The sequence below is a fragment of the Mercenaria mercenaria genome, chromosome 15, assembly GCF_021730395.1.
Source record: "Mercenaria mercenaria strain notata chromosome 15, MADL_Memer_1, whole genome shotgun sequence".
Taxonomy (NCBI): domain Eukaryota; kingdom Metazoa; phylum Mollusca; class Bivalvia; order Venerida; family Veneridae; genus Mercenaria; species Mercenaria mercenaria.
In genome coordinates, this window is record NC_069375.1 from 50,442,714 (window position 1) to 50,457,317 (window position 14,604).

General features: G+C 37.6%; 1 protein-coding gene across 1 annotated transcript in view; it reads right to left on the reverse strand.

Moving 5' to 3' along the window:
* Nucleotides 1–8,912: 8,912 nt before the first annotated feature.
* LOC123554300 (radial spoke head protein 6 homolog A-like) overlaps nucleotides 8,913–14,604 on the reverse strand; it is a 70,890-nt gene continuing 65,198 nt past the window's right edge. The window contains exon 12 of the mRNA XM_045344356.2: nucleotides 8,913–9,737. Within this exon, the coding sequence (XP_045200291.2) occupies nucleotides 9,473–9,737 (265 nt within the window). The 3' untranslated portion in view covers nucleotides 8,913–9,472. The remainder of the gene's footprint in view (nucleotides 9,738–14,604) is intronic.

The window sequence follows — 14,604 nt, forward strand, 5'->3', positions numbered from 1 at the left end:
TATCTAGGTCAAGATCGAAACTGGGTCACGTGCTGTCAAAAACTAGGTCAGTAGGTCAAATAATAGAAAAACCTTGTGACCTCTCTAAAGGCCATATTTTTCATGGGATCTGTATGAAAGTTGGTCTGAATATTCATCTTGATGATATCTAGGCCAAGTTCGAAACTGGGTCACGTGCGGTCAAAAACTAGGTCAGTAGGTCTAAAAATAGAAAAACCTTGTGACCTTTCTAGAGGCCATATATTTCACAAGATCTTCATGAAAATTAGTCAGAATGTTCACCTTGATGATATCTAGGTCAAGTTCGAAACTGGGTCACGTGCCATCAAAAACTAGGTCAGTAGGTCAAATAATAGAAAAACCTTGTGACCTCTCTAAAGGCCATATTTTTCAATGGATCTTCATGAAAATTGATCTGAATGTTCATCTTGATGATATCTAGGTCAGTTTCGAAACTCGGCCATGTGCGGTCAGAAACTAGGCCAGTTGGTATAAAACTAGAAAAATCCTGTGACCTCTCCTGAGGCCATATTTTTCATGAGATCTTCATGAAAATTAGTGAGAATGTTCAACTTGATGATATCTAGGTAAAGTTCAAAACAGGGTCACGTAACTTCGAAAACTAGGCCAATAGGTCAAATAATAGAAAAACTTTGTGACCTCTACAGAGACAATATTTTTCAATGGATCTTCATGAAAATTGGTCAGAATTTTTATCTTGATAATATCTAGGTCAAGTTCAAAACTGGGTCACGTGTGGTCAAAAACTAGGTCAGTAGGTCTAAAAATAGAAAAACCTTGTGACCTTTCTAGAGGCCATATATTTTACAAGATCTTCATGAAAATTAGTCAGAACGTTCACCTTGATGATATCTGGGTCAAGTTTGAAACTGGGTCATGTGCCATCAAAAACTAGGTCAGTAGGTCAAATAATAGAAAAACCTTTGACCTCTCTAAAGGCCATACTTTTCATGGGATCTGTATGAAAGTTGGTCTGAATGTTCATCTTGATGATATCTAGGTCAAGTTCGAAACTGGGTCACGTGCGGTCAAAAACTAGGTCAGTAGGTCTAAAAATAGAAAAACCTTGTGACCTCTCTAGAGGCCATATATTTCATGAAATCTTCATGAAAATTGGTCAAAATGTTCACCTTGATGATATCTAAGTCAAGTTCGATAGTGGATCACGTGCCATCAAAAACTAGGTCAGTAGGTCAAATAATAGAAAAACCTTGTGACCTCTCTAGAGGCCATACTTTTCATGGGATCTGTATGAAAGTTGGTCAGAATGTTCATCTTGATGATATCAAGGTCAAATTTGAAACTGGGTCAACTGTGGTCAAAAAATAGGTCAGTAAGTCTAAAACTAGAAAAATCTTTTGACCTCTCTAGAGGCCATATTTTTCAATGGATCTTCATGAAAATTGATCTGAATGTTCATCTTGATGATATCTAGGTCAAGTTTGAAACTGGGTCATGTGCGGTCAAAAACTAGGCCAGTTGGTATAAAACTAGAAAAATCTTGTGACCTCTCTTGAGGCCATATTTTTCATGAGATCTTCATGAAAATTATTGAGAATGTTCACCTTGATGATATCTAGGTAAAGTTCAAAACAGGGTCACGTAACTTCAAAAACTAGGCCAATAGGTCAAATAATAGAAAAACTTTGTGACCTCTATAGAGACCATATTTTTCAATGGATCTTCATGAAAATTGGTCAGAATTTTTATCTTGATAATATCTAGGTCAAGTTCAAAACTGGGTCACATGAGCTCAAAAACTAGGTCACTATGTCAAATAATAGAAAAAACGACCTCATACTCAAAACTGGGTCATGTGGGAACAGGTGAGTGATTCAGGACCATCATGGTCCTCTTGTTTGAACTGGTCAGATTCCTTTATGGGTTCCAGAGTTATGGCCCCTGATAGGGCCAGAATTAGCTATTTTGACCTTGTCTGCACAATAGCAGCTACATTTATGATTTGATTTTAATCAAACTTGCAAAAAACTTGTGTCACCATAAGATCTTGGTTTCTGACTTGAACCGGCCAGATCCCATGATGGGTTCCAGAGTTATGGCCCCTGAAAGGGCCAAACTTAGCTATTTTGACCTTGTCTGCACAATAGCAGCTTCATTTATGATTTTATTTTAACCAAACTTGCACACAACTTGTATCACCACAAGATCTCAGTTCCTTTCTTGAACTGGCCAGATTCCATCATGGGTTCCAGAGTTATGGCCCCTTAAAGGTCCAAAATTTGCTATTTTGGCTTTTGCAGCCATATATAGACTTCATTTATGGTTTGATTTGAAACAAACTTCCAAAATATCTTCAACAACAATAAATCTTGGATTCCATGATGTATCTGAACATTTTTGGTAGAGGACCACAACACTATGTTACATACAAAATATCAAGGCTCTATGCCTTGAGGTTTTGGACAAGAAGATTTGCAAAGTTTTCCCTATATAAGTCTAAGTAAACCATGTGACCCCCAGGGGGGGCCATATTTGACCCTAGGGAAATAATTTGAACAAGCTTGGTAGCAAGACCACTAGATGATGCTACATACCAAATATAAATGCCCTATCACCCCCAGGGCAGGGCCTCTTTTCATCCAAGGGGCATAAATTGAACTTTTACGGTAGAGGACCACAACACTATGTTACATAAAAAATATCAAGGCTCTATGCCTTGAGGTTTTGGACAAGAAGATTTTTTAAAAAATTTCATTTCGGTTGCCAGGGCAACCAGAGTTCTGCATGGAATTCAATTCTTTGAACAATTTTGAAAAGGGCCACCCAAAGATCATTCTTGTGAAGTTTGATGTAATTCTGCCCAGTGGTTTTCTAGGAGAAGATTTTTGTGGGCCCTCTATTTTCAGAGTTATGGGCCCTGACATAGTCAAAAATGCACATTTTCACCTTGTGACACGCCTAGCTCAAAAAGTATTTGATATAGATTCATGAAACCTTGCATGAGTCTTAATCATGATATTAACTTGCGCACCTCATATTTTACAGTGTTATGGCTCCTGAAATAGTCAAAAATGCACATTTTCACCTTGTGGCACACCTAGCTCAAAAAGTATTGTATATAAATGGTTGAAAACTTGCATAAGACTTTATCATGATACAAACTTGCACACCTCTTACTTTTTGCCTGGCTCTGCCCCCTATTTTTAGCTCACCTGTCACAAAGTGACAAGGTGAGCTTTTGTGATCGCGCGGTGTCCGTCGTCCGTCCGTCAGTGCGTCCGTAATTTTTTGCTTGTGACCACTCTAGAGGTCACATTTTTCATGGGATCTTTATGAAAGTTGCTCAGAATGTTCATCTTGATGATATCTAGGTCAAGTTCGAAACTGGGTCACGTGCCGTCAAAAACTAGGTCAGTAGGTCTAAAAATAGAAAAACCTTTTGACCTCTCTAGAAGCCATATAATTCACAAGATCTTCATGAAAATTAGTCAGAATGTTTACCTTGATGATATCTAGGTCAAGTTTGAAACTGGGTCACGTGCCTTCAAAAACTAGGTCAGTAGGTCTAAAAATAGAAAAACCTTGTGACCTCTCTAGAGGCCATATATTTCAAAAGATCTTCATGAAAATTGGTCAGAACGTTCACCTTGTTGATATCTAGGTCAAGTTTGAAACTGGGTCACGTGCCTTCAAAAACTAGGTCAGTAGGTCAAATAATAGAAAAACCTTGTGACCTCTCTAAAGGCCATATTTTTCATGGGATCTGTATGAAAGTTGGTCTGAGTATTCATCTTGATGATATCTAGATCAAGTTCGAAACTGGGTCACGTGCGGTCAAAAACTAGGTCAGTAGGTCTAACAAGAGGACCATGATGGTCCTGAATCGCTCACCTCTTCCCAAATGATCCAGTTTTGAGTATGACGTCATTTTTTCTATTATTTGACATAGTGACCTAGTTTTTGAGCTCATGTGACCCAGTTTTGAACTTGACCTAGATATTATAAAGATAAAAATTCTGACCAATTTTCATGAAGATCCATTGAAAAATATGGTCTCTAGAGAGGTCACAAGGTTTTTTTATTATTTGACCTATTGACCTAGTTTTTTAAGGCACGTGACCCAGTCTCAAACTTGACCTAGATATCATCAAGGTGAACATTCTGACCAATTTTCATGAAGATCCATTCAAGGGTATGGCCTCTAGAGAGGTCACAAGGTTTTTCTATTTCAAGACCTACTGACCTAGTTTTTGATCGCAGTTGACCCAGTTTCAAACTTGACCTAGATATCATCAAGATAAACATTCAGACCAACTTTCATACAGATCCCATGAAAATTATGGCCTTTAGAGAGGTCACAACGTTTTTTCATTATTTGACCTACTGACCTACTTTTTAAAGGCACGTGACCCACTTTCGAACTTGACTTAGATATCATCAAGGTGAACATTCTGACCAATTTTTATGAATATCCATTCACAAGTATGGCCTCTAGAGAGGTCACAAGGTTTTTCTATTTTTAGACCTACTGACCTAGTTTTTGACCGCACATGACCCTGTTTCGAATTTGACCTAGATATCATCAAGATGAACATTTAGACCAACTTTCATGAAGATCCATTGAAAAATATGGCCTTTAGAGAGGTCACAAGGTTTTTCTATTATTTGACCTACTGACCTAGTTTTTGACGGCACGTGACCCACTTTCAAATTTGACCTAGATATCATCAAGATGAACATTCAGACCAACTTTCATACAGATCCCATAGAAAATATGGCCTCTACTTAGGTCACAAGGTTTCTCTATTATTTGACCTACTGACCTAGTTTTTGAAGGCACGTGACTCACTTTCGAACTTGACTTAGATATCATCAAGGTGAACATTCTGACAAATTTTCATGAAGATTTCATGAAATATATGGCCTCAAAAGAGGTCACAAGGTTTTTCTATTTTTAGACCTACTGACCTAGTTTTTGACCGCACGTGACCCAGTTTCGAACTTGACCTAGATATCATCAAGATGACCATTCAGACCAACTTTCACACAGATCCCATGGAAAATATGGCCTTTAGAGAGGTCACAAGGTTTTTCTATTATTTGACCTACTGACCTAGTTTTTGAAGGCACGTGACCCAGTTTCGAACTTGACCTAGATATCATCAAGTTGAACGTTCTGACCAATTTTCATGAAGATCTTGTGAAATATTTGGCCTCTAGAAAGGTCACAAGGTTTTTCTATTTTTAGACCTACTGACCTAGTTTTTGATGGCACGTGACCCAGTTTCGAACTTGACCTAGAAATCATCAAGATGAACATTCAGACCAACTTTTATACAGATCCCATGAAAAATATGGCCTTTAGAGAGGTCACAAGGTTTTTCTATTATTTGACCTACTGACCTAGTTTTTGAAGGCACGTGACCCAGTTTCGAACTTGACCTAGATATCATCAAGATGAACGTTCTGACCAACTTTCATGAAGATCTTATGAAATATATGGCCTCTAGAGAGGTCACAAGGTTTTTCTATTTTTAGACCTACTGACCTAGTTTTTGACCGCACGTGACCCAGTTTCGAACTTGACCTAGATATCATCAAGATGAACATTCTGACCAATTTTCATGAAGATCCATTGAAAATTATGGCCTCTAGAGAGGTCACAAGGTTTTTCTATTTTTAGACCTTCTGACCTAGTTTTTGAAGGCACGTGACCCAGTTTCGAACTTGACCTAGATATCATCAAGGTAAACATTCTGACCAACTTTCATAAAGATCCCATGAAAAATGTGACCTCTAGAGTGGTCACAAGCAAAAGTTTACGGACGGACGGACGGACGCACGGACGGACGGACGGACGGACGACGGACACCGCGCGATCACAAAAGCTCACCTTGTCACTTTGTGACAGGTGAGCTAAAAATAGAAAAACCTTGTGACCTGTCTAGAGGCCATATATTGCATGAGATCTTCATGAAAATTGGGCAGAATTTTAATCTTGATGATATCTAGGTCAAGTTCGAAAGTGGGTCATGTGCCATCAAAAACTAGGTCAGTAGGTCAAATAATAGAAAAACCTTGTGACCTCTCTGGAGGCCATATTTTTCATGGGATCTGTATGAAAGTTGGTCTGAATGTTCATCTTGATGATATCTAGGTCAGTTACGAAAGTGGGTCACGTGCCTTAAAAAACTAGGTCAGTAGGTCAAATAATAGAAAAACCTTGTGACCTCTCTAAAGGCCATATTTTTCATGGGATCTGTATGAAAATTGGTCTGAATGTTCATCTTGATGATATTAAGGTCACGTTCGAAACTGGGTCAACTGCAGTCAAAAACTAGGTCAGTAGGTCTGAAAATAGAAAAACATTGTGACCTCTCTAGAGGCCATACTTGTGAATGGATCTTCATGAAAATTTTTCAGAATGTTCACCTTGATGATATCTAGGTCAAGTTTGAAACTGGGTCACGTGCCTTAAAAAACTAGGTCAGTAGGTCAAATAATAAAAAAAACCTTGTGACCTCTCTAGAGGCCATACTTTTCATGGCAATCTGACTAAAGTACATATCGTATTACGCTACGCATAGGATCTGAGAACGACCTATTCATTGCCTCGTTCTGACAACCCTTTCACTAGCCAATCAGTGCCTAACTTACAACATCTTGCAAATCTACCTGTAGCCTTGACTTTTGATATTTATAATTCTTATGTCGTAATTTATCAGATAGCCTGTTAGCTCAGTCGGTAGGCCACTTGCTTTGTAAGCGAGGGGTCCCGGGTTCCAGCCCTGGAATGACTGCACATTTTTCTTACTCTTTGACATTCGAACAAGTCGTCTGATTGGGTAAAATAAAAATAGCAATACTGGAAATCCAAAATATACAGAAGAGGAATGTGAATGGGTCGTTCTCAGATCTTTGTTTAGAAGATCAAGTACTTCAGTCAGATTGTTTTCATGGGATCTGTATGAAAGTTGGTCTGAATGTTCATCTTGATGATATCTAGGTCAAGTTTGAAACTGGGTCAACTGCGTTAAAAAACTAGGTCAGTAGGTCTAAAATTGTTAAAATCTTTTGACCTCTCTAGAGGCCATATTTTTCAATGGATCTTCATGAAAATTGATCTGAATGTTCACCTTGATGATATCTAGGTCTGTTTCGAAACCGGGTCACGTGCGGTCAAAAACTAGGCCAGTAGGTATAAAAATAGAAAAACCTTGTGACCTCTCTAGAGGCCATATTTTTCATGAGATCTTCATGAAAATTATTGAGAATGTTCACCTTGATGATATCTAGATAAAGTTCAAAACAGGGTCACGTACCTTCGAAAACTAGGTCAATAGGTCAAATAATAGAAAAACCTTGTTTCCTCTCTAGAGACCATATTTTTCAATGGAGCTTCATGAAAACTGGTCAAAATTTTTATCTTGATAATACCTAGGTCAAGTTCAAAACTAGGTCACTATGTCAAATAATAGAAAAAACGATGTCATACTCAAAACTGGGTCATGTGGGAAGAGGTGAGCGATTCAGGACCATCATGGTCCTCTTGTTAAAGTTATGGCCCCTGAAATAGTAAACAAGAGGGCCATGAAGGCCCTGTATCGCTCACCTGACCTATTAACCTAAAGATCATCAAGATTAACATTCTGACCAAGTTTCATTAAGATATGGTCATAAATATGGCCTCTAAAGTGTTAACTAGCTATTCCTTTGATTTGACCCCGTGACCTAGTTTTTGACATGACCCAGATTCGAACTTGACCTAAAGATCATCAAGTTTAACATTCTGACTAAGCTTCATGAAAATACAGTCATAAATGTGGCCTCTAGAGTGTTAACAAGCTTTTCCTTTGATTTGACCTAGTGACCTAGTTTTTGACCCCACCTGACCCAGATTTAATCTTGACCTAAAGATCATCAATATTAACGTTCTGACCAAGTTTCATTAAGTTATGGTCATAAATGTGGTCTCTACAGTGTAAACTAGCTTTTCCTTTGATTTGACCTGGTGACCTAGTTTTTGATCCTACATGACCCAGATTCAAACTGGACCTTAAGATTATCAGTGTTAACATTCTGACCAAGTTTCATGAAGATACAGTCATAAATGTGGCCTCTACAGTGTTAACAAGCTTTTCCTTTTATTTGACCTGGTGACCTAGTTTTTGACCCCAGATGACCCAATATCAAACTCTTCCAAGACTTTATTAAGGATAACACTCTGATCAAGTTTCATTAAGATTGGGCCAAAATTGTGACCTGTAGAGTGTTAACAAGCTTTTCCTTTGATTTGACCTGGTGACCTAGTTTTTCACCCCAGATGACCCAATATTGAACTCGTCCAAGATTTTATTAAGGGTAACATTCTGACCAAGTTTCATTAAGATTGGGCCAAAAATGTGACCTCTAGAATGTTAACAAGCTTTTCCTTTGATTTGACCTGGTGACCTAGTTTTTGACCCCAGATGACCCAATATCAAACTCCTCCAAGATTTTATTGAGGGTAACATTCTGACCAAGTTTCATTAAGATTGGGTCAAAATTGTGACCTCTAGAGTGTTAACAGTCAAATTGTTGACGACAGACGACGGACACAGGGCGATCACAAAAGCTCACCTTTGAGCACTTTGTGCTCAGGTGAGCTAAAAAAATGCACATTTTCACCTAATTATGTGCCTAGCTAAAAAGTATTTGATGTAAATTCATGAAAACTTGCTTGAGTCTTTATCATGATGTGACCTTGCACACTTGTCATTCTTCTTGAGAATCTTAGTGCTTATTACAGAGTTATGGCCCTTGAAATAGCCTAAATAGTGGATTTTTTTGTTTGTGATGCTCATAGCTCAAAAAGTATAATTATGGCCTAGAATAATGAATCCTTTTCATAAAATGTTTGTTGAGACTTTACCCCATTAGGACTGAAAACATTTGAATTATTGCCCCTTATTTGTGACAAATGTACCAGTGTATACAGACACATTCTAGTATAAGAAAATGTTGACGGACAGACAACGCACAATGGACGATGCATGATGTACATTGAGCGGTCACAAAAGCTCACCATGAGCCTTTGGCTCAGGTGAGCTAAAAATGACCTTACTGATCATAACTATTAGTAAAAATAACTACATGTTTCATTTCCCAACATTGGTCAGTTACATATTTTGTCTACATCACTGCCAAGATAAATCACTGTATATGTGTATTAGTTTTCTGACAAAACTACAACTTAAAATTTCCAAGACAAACACTTTTAACAAAACCTATAAACATTTACTCTAATCTTCTATAAGAAGTGACAAAACACCAAACTAATTGGTAATGTAGTGTTTAAAAAAAGTGACACACACCGACATTTTCACAGCTATGTCACGACAAAATGACATAATTCAAAAAGCCGAAACAACTGAAATGGTTAGTTCCTAAACCAAGATACAAGCCTAAAAAGTCGCCTTGCATACACAGTTACTTAATATTAGGGAGATTTTTAATCAAACTGTTCGCCACCTTCGCCATCATCATCTACTATATCATCATCATCTTCATCATCCATATTTTGTTCAAATTCAGCTTCAAGTTCTTTTTCCTGAAGAGCTGCACGCACTGCTGCTTCCTCTTCCGGAGTAGGGTCGTCTGCTTCTGTTATTTCTGGCCCACTTGGAAACTCAACAAGCGGTATTTCGGGTAATGCAGGCTCAAAAACATCTTCGAGGTTCTTCTGTCCCCATCCGATATACAGATTTTCAAAAAATCTGAAGATGAAAAAATATGAACTCTATACAAGTTTAAACGATATTGTATTACGCTGTTAAAGAGAATTCCTATAGTTTTTTTTCTTTTCATAGATTTTTATGAGCTCACCGGAGCAATGCTCGGGTGAGTTATTGTGATCGCTCGATGTCAGTCGTCCGTTGTCTGTCTGTGTGTCGACATTTAGCTTATGTATGCGATAGAGGCTGTATTTTTCAACTGATCTTCATGTAATTTTGTCAGAATGATCGTTTTGATGAAATCTAGGCCAAGTTCGAAAGTGGGTCATCTGGGGCAAAAACTAGGTCACTAGGTCAAATCAAAGAAAAACTTGTGTATGCAATATAGAGACTGAATTTTTCAATTATCTTCATGAATTTTAGTCAGAATGATAACCTTGATGAAATCTAGGAAAAGTTCGAAAACGGGTCATCTGGGGTCAAAAACTAGGTCACTAGGCCAAATCAAAGAAAAACCTTGTGTATGTGATAGAGGCTGTATTTTTCAATTGATCTTCATGAAATCTGGTCAGAATGATTGCCTTGGTGAAATCTAGGTCAAATTTGAATATGGGTCATCTGGGGTAAAAAACTAGGTAAAATCAAAGAAAAACCTTGTGTATGCAATAGGGGCTGCATTTTACATCGGATCTTCATGAAATTTGATCAGAATGTTTGCCTGGATGAAATCTAGGTCGAATTTATATATGGGTCATCTAGGGTTAAAACTAGGTCACCCGGTCAAATTAAAGAAAAACCTTGTGTACGCAATAGGGGCTGCATTTTACCTAGAATATTCATCAAATTTAGTAAGAATGATTGCCTTGATGAAATCTAGGTCAAGTTAGAATATGGGTCATCTGTGGTCAAAAACTAGGTCAATAGGTCAAATCAAAGAAAAACTTTGTGTATGCAATAGAGACTGTATTTTTAGCTCACCTGTCACATAGTGACAAGGTGAGCTTTTGTGATCACCCTTTGTCCGTCCGTCCGTGCATCCATGCGTCAACAATTTCTTGTCTGCACAATAGCAGCTTCATTTATGATTTTATTTTAACCAAACTTGCACACAACTTGTATCACCATAAGATCTCGGTTCCTATCTTTAACTGGCCAGATCCCATTATGGGTTCCAGAGTTATGGCCCCTAAATGGGCTAAAATTAGCTATTTTGACCTTGTCTGCACAATAGCAGCTTCATTTATGATTTGATTTTTACCAAACTTGCATACAACTTGTATCACCATAAGATCTTGGTTCCTTTTTTGTACTGGCCAGATCCTATTATGGGTTCCAGAGTTATGGCCCCTGAAAGCGCCAGAATTAGCTATTTTGACCTTGTCTGCACAATAGCAGCTTCATTTATGATTTTATTGTAACCAAACTTGCACACAACTTGTATCACCATAAGATCTTGGTTCCTTTCTTGTACTGGCCAGATTCCATTATGGGTTCCAGAGTTATGGCCCCTGAAAGGGCCAGAATTAGCTATTCTGACCTTGTCTGCACAATAGCAACTTCATTTATGATTTGAATTTAAACAAACTTGCACAATACTTGTGTCCCCATAAGATCTCGGTTACTTGTTGAACTGGCCAGATACCATTATGGGTTCCAGAGTTATGGCCCCTGAAAGGGCCAAACTTAGCTATTTTGACCTTGTCTGCACTATAACAGCTTCATTTATGATTTGATTTTAACCAAACTTGCACACAACTTGTATCACCACAAGATCTTGGTTCCTTTCTTGAACTGGCCAGATTCCATCATGGTTCCAGAGTAATGGCCCCTTAAAGGTCCAAAATTTGCTATTTTGGCTTTTGCAGCCATATAGAGATTTCATTTATGGTTTGATTTGATAAAAACTTCCAAAATATCTTCAACAACAATAAATCTTGGATTCTGTCAGATCCAATCGTAGGTTCCAGAGTTATTTTATATCTGATTACCTCCCCTGATTGTAATCAAAATGGATTTATATTAGTAAGTACTTATAGGACTTATTTGAAATTTCATTATTGTCATAAGCTGGACTGAGACAATCAGGGTAGATAACTTTGGACTGATTTTATGTCAAATAACCTCCCTTTATTTCAAATTAAAAGGGGTATATCTCCCTAACTAATGAAAATACTGATCTGAAATTTCATTTATGTCAACAGATGGACTTGGACAATCAGTGAAGATACATACTGACTGAATTTATGACAAATTACCTCCCTTTGTTTTTGATCTAAATGAATACACCTTAGCAGCTTCTAATGAGAATGGTTTGAAACGTTATTTATGTCTTCCATGGTAAGACATAGTTATATTAGATAACTCTTGATTGAACATTTATCGATATGAATACTTTACTAATACATTGTTGTATAGGCTTTTACATAAAATAAAGTGAGTTTTTTTGTCATAAATTCAGTCAAAAGTTATGTACCCTGATTGTCTGAGTCCATCTGATAGCACAAATAACATTTCAAATCAGTATCTGCATTGGTCACTAAGATACACCCATTTTAATTTGAAACAAAGGGAGGTAATTTAACATAAAATTAGTCCATACTATCTACCCTGATTGCCTCAGTCCAACTAAAGACAATAATGAAATTTCAAATGAGTTCTATAAATATTTACCGAGATAAATCCATTTTTAATAAAATCAGGGGAGGTAATCATACACTGGTATATGCATGTAGAAGATACAGAGTAAACGAATATATATCAGCAGCATCTAATGAGATTGGTTTTAAATGTTATTTAAGTCTTCCAGGGTAAGAAATAGTCATGTTAGTACAAAAATGCAGCATTTGAGCCTAGGACTCTGAAACTTGGTATGGAAATTGGCCCTGACTAGGTCAAAAGGGACTGCTACAAGAAAATGTTTATTCTGATGATATTTAATGTGTATGCCTATGTGCTCTATGTCAAAACTTGATCATATCATTTTGAGCAATCAATAGTACACATGTGAGCGATACAGGGCCATCATGGCCCTCTTGTTCAATTGATCTTCATGAAATTTGTTCAGAATAATAGCCTTGATGAAATTAAGCTCAAGTTTGAATATGGGTCGTCTGGGGTAAAAAACTAGGTCACTAGGACAAATTAAAGAAAAACATTTTGTATGCGATAGAGGCTGTATTTTTCAATTAAGGTTCATGAAATTTGATCAGAATGATTGCCTTGATCAAATCTAGGTCAGTTTCGAATGTTGGCTATCTTGGCTAAAAAATTAGGTCACTAGATCAAATCAAAGAAAAACCTTGTGTAAGCAACTGGGACTACATTTTACACCTGATTTTTAGCTCACCTGAGCACAAAGTGAGCACTTTGTGCTTGCTCACCGTCCGGCGTCCGGCCATCCGGCGTCCGTCCACACTTTCCTTTAAACAACGTCTCCTCCTAAACCAACTGGCCAATTTTGATGAAACTTCACAGGGATGTTCCTTGGATGGTCTTCTTTAAAAATTGTTCAAAGAATTGAATTCCATGCAGAACTTTGGTTGCCATGGCAACCAAAAGGAAAAACTTTAAAAATCTTCTTCTCCAAAACCAGAAGCCCTAGAGCTTAGATATTTGGTGTGAAGCATTGCCTAGTGGACCTCTACCAAGTTTGTTCAAATCATGACCCCGGGGTCAAAATTGACCCCGCCCCAGGGGTCACTTGATTTAACATAGGAAAATCTTAAAAAATCTTCTTCTCAAAAACCAGAAGACCTACAGCTTAGATATTTGACATGTAGCATTGCCTAATAAACCTCTACCAAAGTTGTTCAAATCATGACCCCGGGATCAAATTTGACCCCGCCCCAGGGGTCACTTGATTTTACATAGGAAAATCTTCAAAATTTTTCTAAAAACAAACCTGAAGGCCTAGAGCTTAGATATTTCACGTGTAGCATTGCCTAGTGGACCTCTACAAAATTTGTTCAAATCATGGCCCCTGGGATCAAAATTGACCCAGCCCCAGGGGTCACTTGATTTTACATAGGAAAATCTTCAAAAATTTTCTAAAAATAAACCAGAAGGCCTAGGTCTTAGATATTTGACATGTAGCATTGCCTAGTAGACTTCTATAAAATTTATTCAAATCATGACACCTGGGGTCAAATTGACCCCGCCCCATGGGGTTACTTGATTGTACATAGAAAAATCTTCAAAATTTTCTTAAAAAAAAAACCCAGAAGGCCCAGAGCTTAGATATTTGATATGTAGCATTGCCTAGTTGACCTCTACAAAAGTTGTTCAAATCATGACCCCCGGGGTCAAAATTGACCCTGCCCCAGGGGTCACCTGATTCTACATAGGAAAATCTTCAAAAAATTTCTAAAAATAAACCAGAAGGCCTAGAGCTTAGATATTTCACATGTAGCATTGCCTAGTGGACCTCTACAAAATTTGTTCAAATCATGACCCCGGGGTCAAAATTGACCCCACCCCATGGGTCACATGAATTTACATAGGAAAATTTTCATAAATTTTCTAAAAATAAACCAGAAGGCCTAGATCTTAGATATTTGACATGTGGCATTGCCTAGTAGACTTCTACAAAATTTGTTCAAGTCATGACCCCCAGGGTCAAATTGACCCCGCCCCATGGGGTTACTTGATTGTACATAAAAAAATCTTCAAAATTTTCTAAAAAAACCCAGAAGGCCTAGAGCTTAGGTATTTGACATGTAGCACTGCCTAGTGGACCTCTACAAAAGTTGTTCAAATCTTGACCCCCCCAGGGTCAAATTAACCTAGCCCCAGGGGTAACTTGATTGTACATAGGGAAATCTTCATAACTTTGCTAAAAATAAACCAGAAGGCCTAGATCTTAGATATTTGATATGTAACATTGCCTAGTAGACTTCTACAAACTTTGTTC